This window comes from Equus quagga, chromosome 5, assembly GCF_021613505.1.
Source record: "Equus quagga isolate Etosha38 chromosome 5, UCLA_HA_Equagga_1.0, whole genome shotgun sequence".
NCBI lineage: Eukaryota > Metazoa > Chordata > Mammalia > Perissodactyla > Equidae > Equus > Equus quagga.
Genome location: NC_060271.1, coordinates 80323894 through 80345787, shown reverse-complemented (window position 1 = coordinate 80345787; position 21894 = coordinate 80323894). Strand labels below are relative to the sequence as shown.

The 21894-nt window shown below is 48.8% G+C and overlaps 1 protein-coding gene across 3 annotated transcripts in view; it reads right to left on the bottom strand.

The window, feature by feature from the left end:
• Positions 1–3521: 3521 nt before the first annotated feature.
• TGFA (transforming growth factor alpha) overlaps positions 3522–21894 on the bottom strand; it is a 104157-nt gene continuing 85784 nt past the window's right edge. For 2 of the 3 annotated variants that reach the window (XM_046662134.1, XM_046662135.1), the window contains exons 4-6: positions 12774–12923; positions 9913–10022; positions 7874–9150 (exon numbers count right to left, since the gene is read on the bottom strand). In XM_046662134.1, the coding sequence (XP_046518090.1) occupies positions 9080–9150; positions 9913–10022; positions 12774–12923 (331 nt within the window). In that variant the 3' untranslated portion in view covers positions 7874–9079. The other variant, XM_046662136.1, reaches the window with a different exon arrangement.

The following is a 21894-nucleotide window of genomic DNA, read 5'->3' as shown; positions in this document are numbered from 1 at the left end:
ATCATTTTGGAACAGACATGTATATTGAATCATCTCATTGTACACCTCAAAGTTACACAATGTTATATGTCAATTACATCTCAATAAAGCTGGGGAAAAAAAGAGGAATAAACATTCCTGTCAAATTCACCTAGGCTGTGACAACTTTCTTGGTAAGGCACTGGTCAGAATGCGTAATGTGCTTTTGCCTAGAAGCAAAGCTCCTCACAGTAGATAGGAAACCAGGGAGGATCACAAAGACTTACTTGACCTGTGAGGTGTCCAACTGCAGCAGCCAACACCGAGTCCCAATAACGCAGCCCCTCAGGACCCAGTGATCCCATGTGACATTTGTCCCCTGCCTCCAGAGACATACCTTGGTCCAACCAAAGCCCAACATATCTGATTTTGTCAACAAAATATTATTGCATTACACTCTATTCCTCAGGCATCGGGCTAAATGCTTGGGCTACAATGACACACAGGACAGAGGTTCTTGACCTTGAGGAGCTCATGACCTGGGGCGCAAGATGACCCCCGGGCACAGGACAACTGATGGAGGAGTTGTCAACAGACAGTGGCGACACAATGACATGTGTACCTTTAAAGAAGCCTGCATAAAGTGCTGTTGGGTGCATGGGGAAGGCTCTGCCTGGGGGCTCCTGGAAGGCTTCAGAGAGAAAGTGAGGCGTTAGCCTGTTCTTGAAAGGACAGAAGTTTGTCAGGCAAAGCAGCAGAAAAAAGCCATTCCCAGCAAAGAGGACCGTGAAGGCAGAGAGGCGTGAAGCGGCCTGGCAGAACCCGAGACAAGCAGACAGCTTGAGAGTGGAGGCTGCAAACGGACGGTGACTGGCAGACAGACTTCGGTGGGCCACAGAATGGTTTATACATTTTAGCCACATTTAGAAATGGAGATATTCTATGAAAAAAGTCCAGATTTCCTGCTCCTCTTGAAAAAATGGGAAATCTGGCCACCGTATTGGATTCCACCACCGGCTAGAACTGAGAAGCGTCTTTGCCCTGCAGTTCATCGCAATGTCCACTCCCCCCCCCCCCCGCCCCCCCCAGATTCAGACATTTTCATGGGCATTGACGCTTCCATCCAGCCCTTGCACTAATTCAGATGACCACTTTCACTCCTGGAGGCATTTGGATTTTTAGTCTCTGGTTAAGCATTTCCAGAAATTAAAGAGCAAGTGTGTGGTGGGGGGATTGGCAGAGTTAAACTGGTAACTGCGGGAAGCCATTACCACCCCAGGGCAGCAGGGTCAAGGGGAGGAAGCGGCGTCAGTGAAGTGTGGTGAGAGCCGGAGCTGGGGAGGAAGGGAGCCAGCCTTGGGTGCATAACTACGGTGGAGACAAGCAGGGAGGGAGTGGGGATGAAATAGCTCCGTCTTCACTTCCAGGCCTTCTTCCACCACAGGGGCACGGACCCCTGTGTTCTGGTTGGGGGCTCTTTTACAAAGGCAGGTGGGAGAGTCACGCTGCAGGGGAGGGGCGTGGCTCCTCGTTCTGTTCTGGTGGGATCGGGTTTAAGTGTTGCCGGCTCCTCGGCACAGTCCTCTGGGACGTCACATTTCCAGACGGAGGAGTCCCTCTCTGGGATGTGCAGGACAGCCCGCCCCAGGTAGCGGAGTTGTCCCTTGCACAGCTCTGGACTCCCTCCGTCCGACCTCCGAGAGGGGCTCCCCCGCAGAACTTGACCTTGCCTGGAAACTTCATGGCAGCAGGCTTGCTCTCAGCCTAGGGCGCCTGCGCAGCCACACAGCAGGGCTTGAAGCTTCCGCCGGAGCCAACGTGCCTGGAAGGAGGCCTTTTTCCCTATCTCTTTCGTCTCCGTTTCAGCATAAATGTCGCCATATTTTTATTCCCAGTTGCAAAATTTGGCTCCTGAAAAGGCGTTGCCCACGTGTGTATGACCTCAGGCGCAAGCCTTGTGGTACTCCTTACACTCCTTGTTCCCAGAGATGTTTTTCTCGCTTCTCTGCGTCACACGATCCCACTGGCAAGGAGGCCCACATCTCCAAGTTTCCCCAGGGGCTAACATCTGCTGGATGTGAAGGATACTTAAGCATGGACCAGGCTGGGATGCCCTGCGTGGGTACCAGGGTGGGTACTCTCAGCTCAAGGCATCAAACCTCTCCTATGCCATCTGCTCCCTGGGGCTTGGTGTATCCCAGAGGGCCTTAGGGACTGAATTAGAGTCACTGGGAGAGATTTTCAAAAAACACCCCCAAGGATTCTATAATTCAATTGATCTGGGGTGAGAGATGCTAGCCTGGTGGAACAAGCATTGCTAGACCCAGCCTGTATGACCATGGGCACATCGCTCCCTATTTCTGGAGGTGAAAGGCCATGGCAGAAACCTCAGGGCCTGCTGGAAGTAGCAAGTCCTGCAAAGAGCAAATGTGGAGGAGGGAGTTTCAGGAGACAGGGGAGAGTGCTGGTGCCAGAATTCCAGGCGGGTCCTGGGCGAGGAGCTCTGAGCTGAGTGGAGGCAAGGCTAATTCACACTCAAGCACCGCAAAACTGGGCCAGGCAGGAGTCAGGGCACACAGAAACCAGGCAAAACAGGGGTCTGAAGTTTGGGCTAAGAGCATCCAAAAAGACCAGGCCAAAACAGTCCAGAACATGGATTAAAGTTAGCACCTGCTGGTCACCTGGGTAAATGAGAGAAGCTCTGTGCTTTTCCTGGGATGGGCCCTCCCCCCAAGGCCCCGGACAGTCCAGCACACCTGACTAGGACCAGGGACAGCCATCGGACACCGGTCCTGGCAGGCAGGCTATCTTGGCAGGAAGAGGGCTTGGAAACCGGGGAGGAGGAGGAGGAGCAGGACCAGTAGAGCATGCCACGGGTTAGAAACAAGGCCTGGGCATGTCCCTGAAGACTGAATAGGGTCATAAGGGGGAACACCACCTATGGGTAGCAGGTCTCTCCCTCCCTCTCCTAAGGAGTGGGTAAAGGTCTATTGAGGGACAAATGCCAGTCCACGGATTTTGGACAAGTTGTTGCCTGGGTTTCCATCTTCCTGCAAGTTAGGCTGATCCCAAGTCCTCTGGGGCCTGGACAACAGGCTCCATATGCTCAAACACTGCTACAAAAAGCTGAACTTGAGGACCAAGATCTCATGCCATTCAGCAACTGTTTCACTCTCCGCTGCTTCTCTATGAGCTCCTCATATGTCTGTCGAACATGTGAGGTCCACACACAGGTGAGAAGTGCAGCGAGGCTTGGGAGAACGGGGTTGACAGTTTTAGAACAATTCCTTACAGTAGAAACCGGGCAGTGGGAAACGGGGGTGGGTGAGTGAGTGGGGTGTGGGTGGGGGTGTGGCAGGAGACAGACAGGCCTGTTTTTCCCTTCAACTGGGCTGAGCAGAGAAGATCCAAATAAATGCAGGCCTTTATTCAAGACTATACTTTCTGATGGCTGTTAACTTTGAACACTAAGAGTAAGTTGTGTTAAGTTGCACTTCTTCTGCAAAGCCTCTATAGAGCTTTTCCTAAAAAGTGTAGCCCCGCGCTAATTGGCTCTTCGCTGAGTCCTAGAGCACAGTGGTTCTCAAACTTGAGCATGTGTTAGAATCACCTGGAAGCTGGAGGGGGCATGGGGCACCTCTAGAGTTTAATAGGTCTGGGTGGGGCCTGATAATTTGCATTCCTAGGTTCCCAGGTGATGTTGCTGCTGCACACTTTGAGAACCACAGCTATTAACACATGATCTCTACCTTCCAATTGCACGGTTTATTTGTATTTTGTCTAGAACTAGTTCAGAATTATTTTCTGCATGTCAGCCTTCCCAGCCAGATCCAATTCCTTTGGGGCAGGGATTGTGTATTTTATATTTTCCTTCACATTAGTTAGCATATTGTTGGACAAATAGTAGATGAAATACTTATATACTGAGAAGAACTTCAGAGAATTTGGTTTCTTCAAGTAGACAGGGATAAACTGTGGTTAATTTTAGGATTCCCACATTTTGAAAAAGAGCATCTAAGTTTTTCTCATCATTCACATTTGCAGAGAAAAATCGTAATTTGCTTCAGCAATATCCCAATCATGAAAGAAAAGCTCCAGTCTTGATTTAGGAAAAAACAAAAAAGAGTTCATTCCTTCATCCTTCCAAACAAGGTACAGTACAACTGAACAACAATGCACATTACTGAAAAATGCAACTGCATTTTATATTGCTCACTACTCTTTAAATAAGTATAATTCAGATATTAAGGAAAAGAACTGCTAATCACATTAACACATTATAGAAATCAAAATTAACTTACCACACAAAATAAATTAAAACATTAAATATTAACCTTTTCAGTGCAACATATACAGAAGTCAGAGTAACAAGTTCTAAAAAAAAAAAGCATCAGGTTTGTTATAATAAAGATAATGAAAAGTTGAACACTTCAGTAAGTTATTACACTTGGAAGAGGGGCTGCTTTTCAGCATTCTCTGTGTTGTGTTTACCACTAGATCTTTCAGAAAGCCTGATAAAATCAATGAGTAGAGAGAACAGGTCTTACATTAGAACATAAGAACAAATGTATGTGTTCGTGTGTTTCTGTGATGCCCCTTTGTTCCTGGGCTTTTGAATCGTGCTCCCCTCCTTGGCTGAGCAGGTTGGGAGAAATCAGAGCCCAGACCCTACAAAGGGGTTGGGATCTCCTGAGTAGTGTTGGAGCCTCGTTGATCCATTCCTGCCAAAATTGCCTGGAAAAGCAACCAGTGGCCCACGTGCACTGAGACAACCTGGCCCTGGCAAACCTGGTTGAAGATGCCAGATGCTTTTCTCCACCTGCAGAGAACAGTCTCCCAAAGAGCTCTAGGACCACTTCCTTCTCCTTCTGTAGGAAAATAGAGTCTGGGGACACTCTGCCCACCTCCTCTGCTGGAACACAATGGCAAGCTCACATCTTGCTTGGCTCCCCGTGTGTCTAGACATGTCTTCCAGATCAGGATTGGTGGCTATATATCTTTCCATCCAGAAGAAAATGTCTCCTCCCGGTATGCTTCAGGAAGTCACAGCCTATAGAGCAGTGGGAGAATCCAGGCTCCATAAAAGATCTGGAAGCACCCCCTCCCTCGCTTTTTAAATTTATTAATTTTTTTTAAATGGGAGCTTTTCACGTCTCTGAGACAGACTGGAAACAGCTGAGTTCTCCACTCCCAGGTGTGCGACTGCTCACCAGGTTAGGTCTCGTGAATGATTCCCCCATTGTAATGAACACTTAGCTTTCTAACAAAGCAAGGAAACACAGGGAACCTGCAGAGATGCATGAGAAGATGCATCTTTAACCTGAAAAGGGGGCATTTTTACAGCTAACCCAGGAAGTACCAATGCCATGAAATGGCACAGGAATCCAAGGCTTGTTGGCCACCTGATTTCTAAAAGAGAAATCACCAAAGAAGCAAGGCTGTCATATCCTGGGACATGGACAAAGGTCCACCCAGGCCTGCCTTGACCCCAGCCTCTGCTTCCGACTCTTTTCAGACCTGCTGGTTTACAGAGGACTGACTCGAGGCAGTGCTTTAGGGAGGCACGCATTCGAGACCAGTCACTACATGGTTGTACAGGCACAAGGAAGGGGGCACCGGCAACTGTAACTTGAGGACCTGAGGACCAGAGCACTCACAGACAATAAATCTGAAGTCCCCACAGGGAACCAAGAAGGTTCCCTCTGCTTCCATCCTCCTCTTCTCACACCTCTGCATGGGCTCTCGGATGCCCAGACTGGACACCGATCCTTCCATCCACTGGGTGGAGAAAGCCCCACGAAATATTTTCACATCAGTTCATCCTCTTTAAAGGCAGTCAGGCCTCAAATAGCCTCTAGAAGACTGAGGAAAGATTGTCCTAATGTAAAGATGTGATCTCAAGTTAAAAACAAGTGAGGCCACTCCACTTTCAACAGTCTCTCTAAACCAGAATCTCAGACTCTCAGAGAGTCTGATGAAAAAAGTGAGTGTAAATGGGTGTCTATACACCAATGTCAACTGCATTGGTCTCTGAGCAAAATGCTGCAGTCAAGCCTCAGCCCACCTTGCTGCTGCTGTAGGTCTGGCCCAAGGAATGCACACTTAAACCTATCTTCTTTTATAACTAAAACCCGGGAGCTGGAGAACAGATCCCATTTCTGCTTTTGGTGCTTGGGGTGAGCCTCATTCAATAAAGGTGCCAGAGTGAAGACACAGGCCATATCATTGTCTCAGCTGTAAGAAATAAAGAGAAAATTCATCGAAATAGACTGGGAAAGAAGGGTTAGGGGAGGACAAAATTACCTGATAGAAATTTCAAGCCAACTTGACATATTTTAAAGGTCCCTTTCACAACGTGAGGAGCTAGATGCACTGAAGAATTAACAGGTAGAGAGCTTTCATTTTTCAAACATTAGTGAATAGAGGTCCCTCACATAAGTTTATATATTATTTCACTGTTATTCTGTTTCCAAAGTTTAATGAAAATTCCTAGGGATGAGCTCCCCACTGTTCAGCTGGAGGCAACCAGTGCTTCCCACAGGCTGGCCCAATGGGTCAGAACGGATCCAGATGCCCAGGAGAACAATTGCTCCCTCTCTCTGAGGATAAAGTGAGACCCACAAGGTGGAGGTGGCTTGTTAGAATGTTTGTTAATAAAACCAGCATCCTGAGTGGAAAAGAAAAAGAAAATCACTGGGATATTTCTCCTAATGCTTGAAAATAAATAGGAAAGTTAAGTTTCTCCTTTTGGAAATAAACAAATCAACCAAGCAACAACATGGAAAAGAAACGGCTGGTCCCCCTTTCATGGATGCGGCCCCAAATGCCGTGGCTCTCTGGAATGCTCTATTTCTAAACATCCTCTTGGAGGGCTCTCTAGGAAGTTAATAGTTTAATCACAGAGCAGTCTAGTAAGATTGTGCTGATCCCATGTAGACGCACACACAGGCACTCTTGTCCTCTCTCCCCCGACAGAGGTGACAAATCCGCTGCCAGATTTGCTAACTCTTCTATCGGAATGTATCCAGGGGCTTTTATCTGCTTTATGTCTTAAATGGCATGACCTCTGAACCCCGATTTTTGCTCCCATCAGCAATTCATCCTCTGCACCTCCCTGGGTGGCTCTTCCCAAGCCTTAGCTGTATCCAAAGAGGGCAGGTATTTCTAATCCGTGTAACTTTTCAGCCAGCGAGGCATACATCGTTAATGCAGAAGTATGAAAGGGTTTTATGCTTTTTACATTGACTTAAGAGATTAAAAATAAAACCATCATCATCTAATAAATAAGAAATGATCTCCGAGCGTGGTGACGGCTTAGGAAGGTCCTTGACATCATGTGTCTGTGGAAGACATCGGGCTGGTTGAGGGTCTCGTGGACAGAGGACAGACACGGCTCCTCTTACACTTGGTGTCTTGATGTAATCTTTCTCCATCTCCTTCCCCAATAAGCCGATGAGAAAAAAACCGTAACTATAGGAATCTCCGGTGTTGGGCAGGACGCATGCGCATACTGCTGTGGGGAGGTGGGCCTATTAAAAAGAAACACAGCCCAGCAGTGTTGACTGGCAGAAGACAACTACACATGCCTGGACTCAGACGCCAACGAGGCACACACCTTATCTAGGTAAACAGGAAGTCCACACCTTGGCAGTTCTTTTTTTGACCAGTCTTTAAGTCATGGTCCACTGATTTCTTCTCTAGGTCACACCGAATAACCCCAAGCAGATAGAGTTCTTGACAAAGTTTTGAAGGAAGGCCCACAAAAGACAAACAGGCTGCACAGGTGCTGGGAGGAAGTCATGCGGCACGTCCCAGGCATTGCTCGTTGTGCCGTCCTGAAGCAGTCCTCTCTCCATCAGGCTGCCGAGGGCCACTGGGCCCAACTCCTCCTGTGGGCTCCTCAGACCACTGGAAGGAGGAAAAACAGGTTAAGTCTACAGGCCAGACCCCAGCCGTGCTGGGAAAACAGACCTGGGACAGAAACTGGGAGATGCATCAGCCAAAGTCACCCGGTTTCTCTTGGGCAGTCAGGCCAGAGTCCAAATTCTGCTGGTTCAACCCCAGGGGCAGCAGCTTCTGAAAGTGTGCTTGCGGCGCCAAAGGAAAGGCTGACCGAAAGTGGAATGAGTTGTGGCAGAAGAGAATGGGGCATGTACCCTGTTGTGAGGGTCTGAATTCAATTGGAGGGGATTCAATCCAGCCTGTGGACAGTTCTCCCATAAGGGGAGGCTTAGTGGGCAGCTCAGGGGCTGGTCCAGGGCTGTGGCAACAGAATGGCTTCTCCTCAGGCCATCCAAGAATGGATTCATTGCTTCCCAATGGGTGGGCCCTGAGGGCATCCTCTGTGGCTGTCATGGTGAAGCAGCACGGACCCAGTACCCATGGGGCATCCTCTGTGGCTGGCACCGTGAAGCAGCATGGACCCAGTACCCAGGGGGCATCCTCTGTGGCTGGCACCATGAGGCAGCATGGACCCAATACCCAGGAGTTCCTGAGCACAGCTCGGCCTGAACATCTTCTAGCCCTGTTCCCTCTGGAGGTGGGGAGGTACATGTCATCTCATGGAGAGGGGCTTCAGCCTCAGTGGCCGTCTCTGGAAGGCCCGACCCATCCCAGGCTCAAAGCTAATGTCCTCTCAAACGTGGGTAGAGAAGAAGTAACAAGAACAAGAAAATTCCTCTACCCTAAATGACTCTGCTGAGCTGCAGACAAATGGTTCAAAGTCTGTTATAAATTCTTTTAAAAGGTTTAAATAATTTTTCTATTGATGCTAAAAGATAAAATAAAAATATTTACCTTCATTAGCTCAGTGGATGGTACCCCTGAGGTCGTGGAAGAGAGATGTGAGTGGGGCCTTCTCTAGAGGCCCTGGTTCTTACCCTAGCTTCCCCATGGACTCATGTGGGACCCGAGCAGGCCTTTGGCAGTTAGTTTACCCACATCACTCACAAATCGTCTTCCTCTTAAGGCCATTATGAGGATTAATGGATCAGCATCCTCCAAAATCAAACGAACTGCTCATGCACAATTACTATGGTTCTAGAAATGACGAACACACAAGCGGCACTCCTGGGCCTTCAGTTCCCTCCAGGTCAGGTTACCATCAGGTTTAATGAATATGTCAGCGTTCCAGCTTCCCAGTCATCTTTCTTCCTACCCTCTTCATGCAACCTTGAGCTTCTGGAATGCCAACTGTTTACCAGAGAAGGACACCCCCAGGTGGGATAGCCTGTGGTGATTGTCTCCTGACCCACTACTTCCTGGAAAGGAACTTTAAATTTATGATAGGCTCTAATGGTCAAAATAACATTCCAGAGAAACTTGTTGATGTGAGACTGTAGAGCTAGTCTGGATAAAGGAGCTATTTGACTCCATGAGCCCTGAGCCAATGATGCTCAGACCAGGGCTCCTAAGATACAGGTTTGCTCCCATGTACAGATGTCCAATTTTTTTTGCGGATGTTGGTGAAAATATTCATGAAACAATGGTAATCTTAATGAACATCAGGGGATGTAAGAATTTAATGAGTCCTAGAGACCTTCTATAGGCCAAATCCCTCATTTCACCAATGAGGGAGGGGAAGTGTCTTTCTTAAGGGAAAGAGAATGAACATCTGTTGCATGTCTACAGCTTGTGATACACTATACTAGGTACTTTATATCAGTACTCATTCAATTTGCACATCATCTTTTTAATAAGAAAACTGAAGCTCAGGGAGGTTAAGTAACTTGTCAAAGGTCACGCAGTCACCATTACTGATCAAAGAGCTCCCTTTTGAGTAAGAAACACCTTAGAATAAACTAAACCTGACTTGGTAGGATAAATACCCTCTTCCTTTTCTTCCTGCTTCATCCTCCAAGAATCTCTGCCCTGACCTGGAGAAGGTGGTTGTTTTTCTCCACCCAATAGTGTCTCCCAAGGGAGAGAAGGCTCCTTCTGAAAGCAGCCCCTTACCTGTTTCGGAGTGGCAGCAAGCAGTCCTTCCCTTCAGGAGGGCACTGGGCTTCTCGTGCCGGCAGATGAGGGCCCGGCACCACTCACAGTGTTTTCGGACCTGGCAGCAGCTGTAGAGACACAGAGAACACAGTCTGGGCAGGAGCCTGGCAGGAGTGCCCAGCTGGGCAGCTCTGGGCTCCAAACCAGCCTTCTCATGGGGGCCTTCAGAGCGACAGGGGGCTGAGGGCTTTGCAGGGCAGTGGCCTTTGGGGCAGGCGCTGGCCAACAACAAAAGCGCCTCTTGGCCACCCAAAAGCACCAGTTCCACTTGTGCAGCTCTGCTCTGGGCTCACAGGGCATCCTGGCTCCAGCTTCCATGGCTGTCAGAGGGGACTGGCCACCCTCCCAGCTGCTTTCTCCAGTAAAGAGCAGTTGGGGAACTCCATAAAGGTAGTAACAGCCTCAGAACTGCTGTTAGGACTGGGACAAAGCAGCCCCTTGAGGCAGGCAGGGCTCTGAGAGCATGGAAGGGGTGTCATCCATCGGGTATTGCCAGCAGCAAAGCCGGGAACATGGATGGGCTGAAGGGACCAGTGGAAAGAACGAGAGAAGGAGTCATGGATCCCGACGGCTTTGAATCCTTCTCTGGGGACTAGCATTCTCTAGTTGTGGCAAACGCAACCTCTCGGGAACCTGTGTTAGTCGGAGTCCTGAAGCAGCAAGGTTATGAATGCTCCTGCTCCTGTCTGTGGGCAGGAATGAACAGTTTGCAGAGTAGGAATGAAAAAAGAACCGGAGAACCCAAAAGAAGGGCAGAGAAGAAAGCACTGAGTAAGACATTAATTACCCGGAGACACTGATGACTGTCTCCCTTGGGAAACCACGGAGGACTTTGTTTCTGCTCAGTCTAACCTTGACGTATATACAGTCTACGCAACCGCCAACTGGGGCCGGGAGGGGTCTCCTGGCTCACATGAGCCCAAAAACAGATGAGGAAACAAGTCTGCTGCTGTGCGTCCCTCTTGGTGCCTGGTGGCATTTCATGATCCCCACCCCAGCCCCCTTCTCTCGGCACTGCCATGGAAAGGTTACTGGGGCCCCTGAATCTTGGGGCAGCAGAGCTGAGAAGGGGCCCTGACATTCCTGCTCAACCTGCTTCTGTCACAGATGACCAGAGCAGTCTGTCTGGGCCCCAGTCCCTCATGAGTTGCAGCGTCCTAGGACCTAGAGGCCTTGATTCCAGATCCATCAGAGACTGCTCTCATGTGGTTAGTTAGCCAGGTGGGCTGACCCTCATCACTTCCCAGCCAGGAGTGTCCCAGGGCAGTGGGATCAAGGCCTCTAGCTCCCTCTGGCTTGGGATGAGCTGGTCCCAACCAACTCTGCAACTCAGGAGTGCCCCATTCCCAGGCATGGGTGGGGGTGAGGGGTTAGTTTCTGGCTCAGGGATTCTGAACTTGGTCTCTGGCAAGGACGGGCTGGGGAAGGGTAGAGGAGATGTGGGACTGGCTGCTTCCCTGGGAATGAGAGAGGCTGTCCAGGCATTCTGGATTGTTCCTGTCTCCAGACAATCTGGCAAAATTAGCTTTTAAGCCCTTCTGGGGAGGTCCACATAGGCAGCCAGTCTTGTTCCTAAGCTCTGGGACCCTCCTGGTCACAGAAACAGGACTAGGGAGCACATATAGCTAGGCAGCTGTGAGAACTGAAGCCAGAGGTCCATTAGGTTTCTCCTGCTCCCTCGGGGAGGGGCCTCAGGAGTGGCAGAGCCTGAGCTGTGCCCCCGCCTGAACCAGGGCTGCTTGTTTACTACCTGCAAATGTGTTTTCCAAGACCCGAGGGAGTGGAACGGATACCGTGTGGGGAGGAAGGGAAGGCCAGCTCCCTCACCACCTAATGCTGGCTTGGTCCAGAAGGATGTGAGCAGGCTGTGGTTACTGTCAACAACCAGAACCAGAAGCATGTGCTTTAGATGCCTTAACAGCAACAAACCAATAAACAAACAGGACAGGGACTCTTATTTACCTGTCCAAATCCTAGGCAACCTCAGAAGGCTGAAGTCTGCCTTCCTGCATTAACACGCAGCTGCCTCCTCCAGCCCATCCACTCGGTCTCCGCCCTGAGTTAATCTACACCGAGCTGACCAGCAGCCTTTGGCTATTCTGTGAATTCCTCGTGCATATTCAGTTAGGTATAAATTCTCTGATGGCTTGCTCTGTGACTTAGATGTCTCCAGATATTTCCAGGTAATAAATCTGGCTAGATGCTGGGAACACAGCCCTCGGGGGGCTCCCTTTGCAGAACAGTCCAGTCAGGGGATACGGGTAAGCAAGCAGGGTGTGAGAAACACCTGAGAAGGGTCTCTATCAGTCTAGGGCTCAGGAGGGCTTCCTAGAACCTGCATTTTGGAGGATGAGGAGTGCAGAGAGGTGGAGAAAGTGGAAGGGCTGTCGTCAGCCCAGCATAATAACAACAGTGGCCTTCCACGTGGCTTTAGGATTTGCAAAGTGCCTTCTGCAGAGAGGAAGCTCTTCTGCTATTGCCCAAAGCAGGCCGGGAGCTGTTTCTAGTTCTCTCTGGAGCACGTGCAGGTCCCCAGCACAACTCTGAGGGCTCCAAACACAACACTGGAGAGAAAGAGAGCACGCCTTTGGTTCTATACTGGCCTCCGCAGACAATCGACGCACTGTTGGGGACCCTCCCAGGGTGCGCGCCCTTCACCCAGCTTGGTGTCACCAAAGTCCCTCTTGGCTTTGCTGACACCAATCAGACATCACAGTTATAAACTGTGCTGAGGTGGCCCTCTTCTCTGGGCATGCTGTAGATATCCCTGCGAGGGCAGGTGGGCCAGGGACCCAATCTTAGGGGCAGCAGATACTCACTGTATCAGCACACATGCGATGATGAGGACAGCCAGGGCCACGACGGAGACCACCACCAAGGCGGTGATGGCCTGCTTCTTCTGGCTGGCGGCCACCACGGCCAGGAGGTCTGCGTGCTCACAGCGTGCACCAACATATCCAGAATGGCAGCTGGGGAAGACAGGGATGTCAGCACGCTCTCCAGGAAGAAGGTCTCATTCTCCCAGGCCCCAGGGAAGACTGCGTGGAGGGACTTGAAGCCCTCAGAAAAGTCCAAAGGGGCCCCTCCAGCCTTTGCTATTGGAGGCAAAGATGTCAGCAAAATCGCTCCTACTTCCTGGCACACGCACCGCTTGCTTAGAGAACCAGGGGTAACTAATCGGCTTTATCATCTGAGGATGGAGGTTGCTGCTGAAGCACTTCATCATTATTATTACTATGCCAAATCCTGGGGAATAAAGAAGGCAGCAAACGTGTTTGTGACACGAAGTTCATTCCGGCAGATCATAAAAATCCAGGTTATTTTTAAACTAAATGTGTGTATTCAGAATTTCCGATGATGAGAGAAAGAAACACACTAAACCAGAGGGAGACACAGGCAGTGGTTTGCTTTTTTATCTTCTTTGTCGAGTTTAATTAGTTCTGTGAGCATTTACCGGGTGGCCCAGTATGTGGGGCACGTACTGAAGTAGGGGCCAGGGTCACTATCTGGTAGCTGTAGGACCTGAGAAGCCACTCATCTCCCAGGAACCCTGGTGCTCATTTCCAACCACACCTGGCCTCCCTCCACTAGAGGATTAGCTAATGGCATGAGAGAGGTCATGATCACGAGGCGTGCGTGTAGGCTGTGAAGGGCGGTAACAACACAATGTGATATTAGCAGTATTGTTACTATTCAGAGGCTCTTAGGCATCCATCATTTCAGTCACAGCCTCTTCTGTGCTGAAAGCTGCTGCTGCTTCCACCTAGCTCTCGCCTATGCCAAATTCCCCCCACCTGGATTGTGTAGGGGGTACAAGTGGCTCTCCCGTGATGATTCCTTAGGACATGTACCAGCCACAAGGAAGTGATGGTCATTTTCTGATGCAGGTGTGTTTTTTCCCTCCAAGCATATGATTCTTCTCAACAGAAGCCACTTAGCTTACACACAGGTCCCTTCATCTGGGGTGACTTTCTTATTGTAATGAAAATGTTTGACCACCACTGCCCTCACGTGGGGAAGCTTCCTTCCCACGGGGCACTTCCCTAAGGAGCAGCCTTGCACCAAACCTCTCACACTGGATTGAAAGATTCTGTTTTGTTTTTCCTCCCAGACATGGTGATGATAAAGTTGTTTATTTTTTAAAGAGTCTACCTTTTGATGCAGTAGCCAGTTGTCACCTTCACTTTTAGATTAAAAGACCTAAAATTGAAAGGAGATTAGGGGTCCTGGTGTGCCTGCTACTGTGCCAGGGCCAGTCTCAGGGGCATTACATTTGTGATTCCCCTAAACCTTTGCTCCTAGGCTGCCAGACCCCAGATGCTGGAACGGTACATGGAGCCAGACGATAAACACAGTAAATTTTCCTGAAGCATCGGGTATGCTTAATGTTAACAAAAATCAAATCATTTTAATGTTAAAAGAACAGGTACTGTACAGGTTTAAGATTTACGGCAAAGAGGAGGTGCTGCAAAAATTGCTGCTTAAAGCCACGGCCTGGGAGACCACAGCTCACAAGCTTCTGTCTTTAACACGGCTTACTGGAAAAGGCTTTCACTGGTGCTCTTTACCCAAAGCCCTGTTGTTATGTACCTTATTTAAAGGTATGTTTTAGTTTGAATTCAGGCACTTGCTTTTCTGTTAAGGGTTCTTTTACATTTGATATATTTTTTCTCACTTAATCCTTGCACAGAAAGTCAAGCCATTTGCCTGTGCCGACCCTGCCAGGGAAGAGAGAGAAATTCGTACCCAGGCCTGCTGCCTCAGAGGCTGGGTTCTCCCTCATTCACCAGGGCTGCTTCTCCTGCATACGGAACAGGGATTGGGGTAAGAATGTCACAGATTAAGCTCTTGATTAAATCTGGCTTTGGTTTAGCCTCCAATTTTGAAAGGGTAAAAGATTTGAGGATTTAGGTTCAACAAGGCTGGAGGGTCAACAAGGAGGGCCAACTAGGATGGGAAATGCCCAATAGGTTCTCTACAGACCCAAGGAGAAGAGGGCAGGCCCTGGATGGGGGAGGAACAAAGCGAAAGATGGGGACTTTCTGGCAAGAAGACTGTTCTTGAAAAAAAGATCTGCATCACAGAACTCTGAATAACACTGACTCTCACAGACTTAGGCTGGGAGGGAGAAGACAGGGGCTAGGGATGGGGGCAGGTTTTGTTTTTAGTTTTGGTTTGGTCATGTTCAAACAAAATTATGTGAAGGTAAAAGTCAAGAAACAGCTCACTCTGTAGGTTGTGCATAAAACACAGGCCCTGGCCCCTTCCCACTGGGGCAGGGTGACTGTGGGCGGGACTAGAGGCTGAGAGGTAATAAGCATCAGGCTTAGGTGATGCATAAATCTAAGCTGTCAGTGTCTAAAGAAAACCCTGCAAAGGGTCCCTTGTCCAGCCCATCCTGGACTATTCACTCTGTACCCAGATGGCTCCCACCTGGGTTGTGAGCTTCCTCTATTTGGTATCTGACACCCCCCTCTTTGTAGGGCCCTAATCTACCCCCTCCACTTGATCTCCCGTTGCCTAGGTTCCAGCCAACCCAAGCTGTGCCCTCTTCCCCTACCCCGCCCTGCCATAGCTGGGTGTCAAATAAACTAGTGCCTGGCACTCAGGACACACCTGCCTAATGAATGAGTGACTACCTGCCACTTACCCACCTCAACTCTTGCTACCTTCTCTGCCTGGAATATTATTCCTGACTCTCCTCCTCAGACTCTGTCTCGAAGAGCACATTCTCAAAAAGACATGATTTACAGACTTCTTCATTCGCCCAGTCCCCCATCCATCCATTTTCCATAGCTCTTCCCATGGATCTAGCCTCTCCTTCTCCTCTGGAAGCCCTTAGGAGCATGCCTGCCTCTCTGACTGCCTTTCTGCCAGCCTCCAGGCTCCCGTGGGCAAGACCTGGCTCTACGAGAACTCTGGTGAACCACTGAACAGAGGGGAGCTGGGGAGCCCGGGCCTTGGGGTGGATTGTATTTTTCTAACCAGGAGTTGAAGCTAAGCCAATGGGACTTCTCTGTAGTCAGGAGTTAGTGCCGCCTCCTCCTAGGAAGGGTAGTGCGACGAGGATCTGCACAGCCACTTGTGAAAGGTCCAGGCTACAGAGGGTGAGCACCCCACGAGGCAATTTCACACAGCTTAACATGTTCCTACTCTAACCTGCAGGCCCTGGGAGAGAAGGATTCTAATACCTCGACAACCACTTGGTCCTTCAAACCTTAAGAATTAACAAGTCAATCCTGAGGCCTCCAAGAAATCCCACTGAAATAAGAGAGTGGCCGCCCGGTGCTAATTAAGACATGAGTTAATCTCTTTAATCCCAACAATCACAACTCCATGTGAGGTCAGGGCTGCTATTTACCTAGTTTTATGGATGAGGAAACAGGCGCTTCTGGAGCTTAGAACCAGCATCCCAACCATGAAGACTACCTCTCTAGGGGGATGCAAATTGGTTGGAAAGAGACTCTGGGATAGCGATTTATTGACAAATGTGCAAACCTCATAGCAAAGAGAAAGATGGGCTGCTCACTGCCCCATAAAGAGGTCTCCTTGCTGTGGATGCGGCAAGTTGCAAAGATGCCCCCAAACAGTGCCCTCTTAACTAAGAAAGATAACCCCCTGGGCTGGATCACATTTTACTGACTTTCCATGTTCTTCCTACCAGAGGAACATTCCTCATTTATTTGTGCTGGGCCCTTCACAACCAGCCCTGCCTCAAAACCACCCCTGGCAGAGGTCCTAGCCCACTAGGAAGGTCTTCATGCCATCTAGAATGCCTCTGTCACCTTAGTGTCACAGCTGCAGATACTCAAATCTCGGTCTCATTGAGTTAGGGAGCCAAATGTGTTTCTGAATGAAGACTTCCCCACTGAGGCAGAGGCGGCACCTCGATTGCTGCCTAATGCATGAGACTCTAGGTCATGGCCCAGGTGAGCTCAAGGATAGTGAATCTTAGCCCCAGGCAGCCAGCTGCAGCTGGGAGGCCAAAGAGCCTGTGGTCCAGATGCTTGATTTTCCCCCAGGAGCTCCCAGATCAAAATCACTCTGAAAATAGGGTCTGGGTGTTTTAAAGAAAAGGCCAAAGGCAATCCTGATGAAGCCAGAGCAAAGAGCCACCAGGAAGGTTTTACCAGTGAGAGGACTCTGGCTGCCCATTGGAATTGGCTGGGGAGCTTGAAAAGATCCTGATGTCCAGGCCACACCCTGGACCAACTAAATCAGGATCTCTCGGGGTAAGGCCTGGGCATTAGTATTTTTAAAGCTCCCAGCTGATTCCACTGGGCAGCCAAAATTGGGAACCACAATTTAGACTTTCTGGCTTTGAGGTAGAGGAAGGTCCTTTCTCCTCCCCAATCGTTTGTAATAATGGGGATGCTTTCTACTTGCTTTTTCTGAGCCGGGAGGGAGGGGGGGCGGAAAGAAAAGATTTAGTAACATACTTTTTTTTTTTTTAACTTCCCAATCTTCTACTAATATTAGACTTAATTATGCTGATTATTTTAGGTACAAGTCACACAAGGAGGGCAAGAGTCACCTCACCTGGTCGCAGCTTGACTCAGCGGCTGTCCTCTCCTTTGCCTCAGGTAGGCACTGTGTCCCACCTGGCTGCACATTAGAGGCATCTGGGAAGCTTTGGAAAATGCCAGAGCCAAGGTCACCCCCCTTGTGGAAATGCTCGTCCAATTGGTCTGGGCACCCAGGTGATTCTAATGTGCAGCCAGGCCTGAGAAGCACTGAGGCAGAGCTAGCATTTAAGTCCACAGAACCAAGCGCCATCAATTCAGAAGCTGCCACTTCCCCTTTTCCTCTCTCTTTCCCTCCCTCTCCCTCCCTCCCCCTCCCCCTCTCTCTCCCTGTGCATTTCCCCAGTGTGGTGGCTGTAAAATGCACTTCCCCCCATATCAGGTGCAGGAGAAATGAAAGACCTTGCACCCCTGTTTAAGAAAGGAATGTGAACAAAATTGGCATTCTTTTATCACAAAGGGGAATGGGAAGTGTGTAAGACCGAACATTTCTTGTATCATTTTACCATTTAATTTCATCTGCCTCGAGTGGGTTTTGTGACACGCTGACTGCCATGTGCCAAACACAAGGTTCTGGAATGCTGTTTTGTCTTCAGAATGCTGAAAATGAGATTCTGGAAGCACATTCAGGTTGCTTCCCCCAAAAAAGAAAGAAGTGCACAAGAGAGAAAGTGCACAGGAGAGTTAAGGAGGCTGCCTGAGCTGCAAAGGGAGCCACTGTGGCTGGAGACAGGCCCATGCTCCAGCCAGGGGTCCCCGAGGCCTTCATTTTTGTTACCGAGTAAGTCTGCAGGTCACTTTCGCGCATTTCTTAGGAGCAAACTTTGTGGTTGTAGGCCTCTCCATTTTAACGAGAATTAAATGATCTGTGTGTGCCTTTCTTTCTCCTCTGCCCAGGGCTTCAAGATCTTCAGTTTTCCCCCAAATTCTTCCTGCTCCTGGCTCACAGTGCCCTTTTCAAAGTTTTAAAGGAATACGAGAATGCATGTAGAGCTGGCTCTTAAAATTTTTTTTTTTTGAGGAAGATTAGGCCTGAGCTAAAGTCTGCTGCCAATCCTCCTCTTTCTTGCTGAGGAAGACTGGCCCTGAGCTAACATCTGTGCCCATCTTCCTCTATTTTATGTGGGATGCCTGCCCCAGCATGGCTTGACAAGCGGTACATAGGTCCGCACCTGGGATCTGAACGAGGGAACCCCGGGCCGTCGAAGCAGAATGTGTCAACTTAACCTCTGTGCCACTGGGCCAGCCCTTAAAATTTTTTTTTGTAAGGAAAGTTTTCCCCAACTGAAAAAGGAATGTTTCTAAGCAAATTGGAAAGTATATAAGTTAGAATAAAGCAGAAAGAAAAAGAAAAGAAAGCTCACATCATTGCATGCCCCTCACCCCACCCCCCACAGCAGTCCAACTGACGTTTCCTTCTGCACTATTTCTATGTAGTTTTTTACATAGTTAAGAGATATATTTTTTTACAATTTTGTATCGATTTCTTATTTAACATCTCTTCACTATTTTACTGTCATTAGAACTCTGCAAAAATCATTTAAAATGGTTGTACAGTAAATTATGTACGCAGTTTCCTTCACCAAACCCTTTCCCATTTAGGATGTATCCACTTTTTGACATCATGAATAATGCCAGGTGATTCTCTTTGCGTACACATCTTTGTTTGCATTTGAGGTTACTTCCTCAGGACAGAGTCCCAAAAGTGGGCATAACGTGGCACAGACTTGGAGCCAAAGTGTCATGGGTTCAACTCTCATTCCCCACTTACTGCCTGTGCAAGTTACTTAACCTCTCTGTGCCATCGATTCTGCATCTTTAAAATGCGATGGTAATAAAACTGACCTCAGAGTCCTGAAGAGCGCTAAATGAGTTAACATCCTGTGAAGTGCAATAAACAGTGGCTGACACAAAGGGAAGGGCTGTATAAGTGCTAAAAAGGGTAAATAAAAGGAAGTGAGCATTATTGAGGCTCTTGAGAGATGTCTTCATAAACAATGATGTACTCTCTGGCAGGAGGCTAGTGCTCTGATTTTTAGCCAAGTCTTTTGGCATAGATCCTAAGATAAAGTCTTTAATATGGGGGCCAAGGACCAAGTTGACCAAGGGCCAAGGACCATGGTTTTAGAAATATGTTGACACTAACTTGCCTTTAACATGGAGAAATGTCCCAGGGTGGGGGTGGGGGTGGGGACTCTGAGCCCAAGGATACTTGTACTGGGTTTCCCCATTGTTGGCCTCTTAAGAAGTGGATTTCCCACGTCCTATAACTTCTCTGCTCCAGGGGCTGGGGAGGGGTGGGCTGGGAGGATTAAGGGCTTCCTTTGCAGCCCTGACCAAGGGCCTCATGGGACAGCCCCAGGGTCTGTGGCCCACCAGACCGTCATCTGCTCCTTTCAGCAGGACCTCACTATATCCTTCAGCTACGGTGGGTGGTGATAACGATGGGCTGATCACCATGGTGATTGTGCTGATGGCAGATGCTCTTATGGGAACTGGGCTCGAATGTTCTCCAGTGCTGTCTAACAGAACTCTCTGTGATGATGGAAATAGCCTATGTCTGTGCTAACTAATACAGTAACCACTAGCTTCGTAGAGGTATTGAAATATGGCTAGTGTGACTAGAAACTAAATTGTAATTAATTAAATGAATTCATTTAAACAGCCCTGCGTGTCTAGGACTCTCATCTTGAACAGCAACAGCTCTACATACATTACGGTCACTAGATTCTCATTACAATCCTATGAAGTACTGATATCTCCGTTGTATGCACAAAATGAGGCTCAATGGGGCTAAGCTACTTGTATGAGCGACTCAGGTCTGACCTCCAAATCCACGCCTTTGACTCTGCGTTATCCTGCTGGTGTGTGACCCTCAGTATCAGCTTCTGGTGGGGGTAGAGAATGAGGACATGCACATCCTCTGGACATGTGGATGGAGTGACGTCATGACTTCTTAAGCCCTGCACCCCGCCACCTTCTGGCTGTTGCGATGATAGAAGATCTACATAAAGCGGCTCCAGCACCAATAAGAAAACCACTCCCAACCCTGATCTCTTGGGAGGTGTGCTCTTGGGTACATGGGCAGCCTGCTCGTGCACTAACGGTGGTCACATCTTCCTGGGTGTTCGACTCTGCTCAGATCTCACTGGAGTGCACTGTGGCCAGGGCCATGTGGCATGTGTTCCTTGGCTGACAGCCATTTATTTTCACACTTTGCTGTGGGAAAGTGAAGTCAGAGAGTTCAGTCACGAAGGAGCATTTTGCACAGGTGAGAAACTTCAAACCAGTTGCCAATGGCTGCCAACACTGGAGCCTTTAAAACTTGTCACCTGGGTGGCTTTCTTCAACTGTTTTCCTTTGTTTGAAGGCTTCTGCAGGCAGCAGACCAACAGTTTGTGGAATCTTCCTCAGGGCAAAAATGGCGTGAGTCCTAACCTTGCATTTCTATGTTTTACTGTCGGGAAGTTCTTTTCCCATTTGTTTTCTGATGCAGTTGGGTACCGGGGATTTATTTAAGGGAGACATAAAAATCAATCTAGGGGGCCGGCCCCATGGCTGAGTGGTTAAGTTTGTGCGCTCTGCTTTGGTGGCCCAGGGTTTCACTGGTTCGGATTCCGGGTGTGGACATGGCACCTATCAAGCCATGCTGAGGCGGCATCCCACATGCCACAACTAGAAGGACCCACAACTAAAAATACACAACTATGTACCGGGGGGCTTTGGAGAGAAAAAGGAAAAATAAATCTTTAAAAAAAAAATCAATCTAGGGTTCATCTGAGGCACACGTTTAAGGATAGTTTCTGCTATCTTTGGCTATCTCTGACTAGTTATTTAACTTTTTTCTTGACTTCATATTTTAGTGAGATGTCATTTTATGTTCTCTGGAAACCTAGACTATTCTTCTTATGGAAAACAAACCATAAGAATGATAGTACTTTAGAAATAGCTCCCCCTTTTGAGACTGTAATCTCGGGTCACTGTGGGTTTTCTTTACAAGGCCATGACAGACATGGTCTTACTTTAAGGTGTGACAGTTTTATTGGCCAGAATGTGTGTGTCAGCTCCCCAAAGCTGGGCGGTTCTTAAGAATGGGGACAGAATGTTCTGCTTTCTTTGCAGGGACTCATAGTTTCTGGTGTAGAGGGAATTAATCAAGACATTCTTCTAGGTGCTGTGAATACAAAAGGTATAAGGCATAGCCCTGTCCTCACTAAGCTTAAAGGCTCATGCAGTGGCAGACGTGAGCAAAGTGGGCAAGTGTGTGCAGAACCAAGGAGGCAGCAGGATGATGGGGACCAGCATTCGCTTCAGTGTTCGGGAGCAGTGCGGATAGGTAGAAACCGGAGAACTGCGGGGGGCAAGCCCTGTTCAAGAGCAGTTGGGTGTCTGCCTGGAGATGAGAAACCGGACTTCC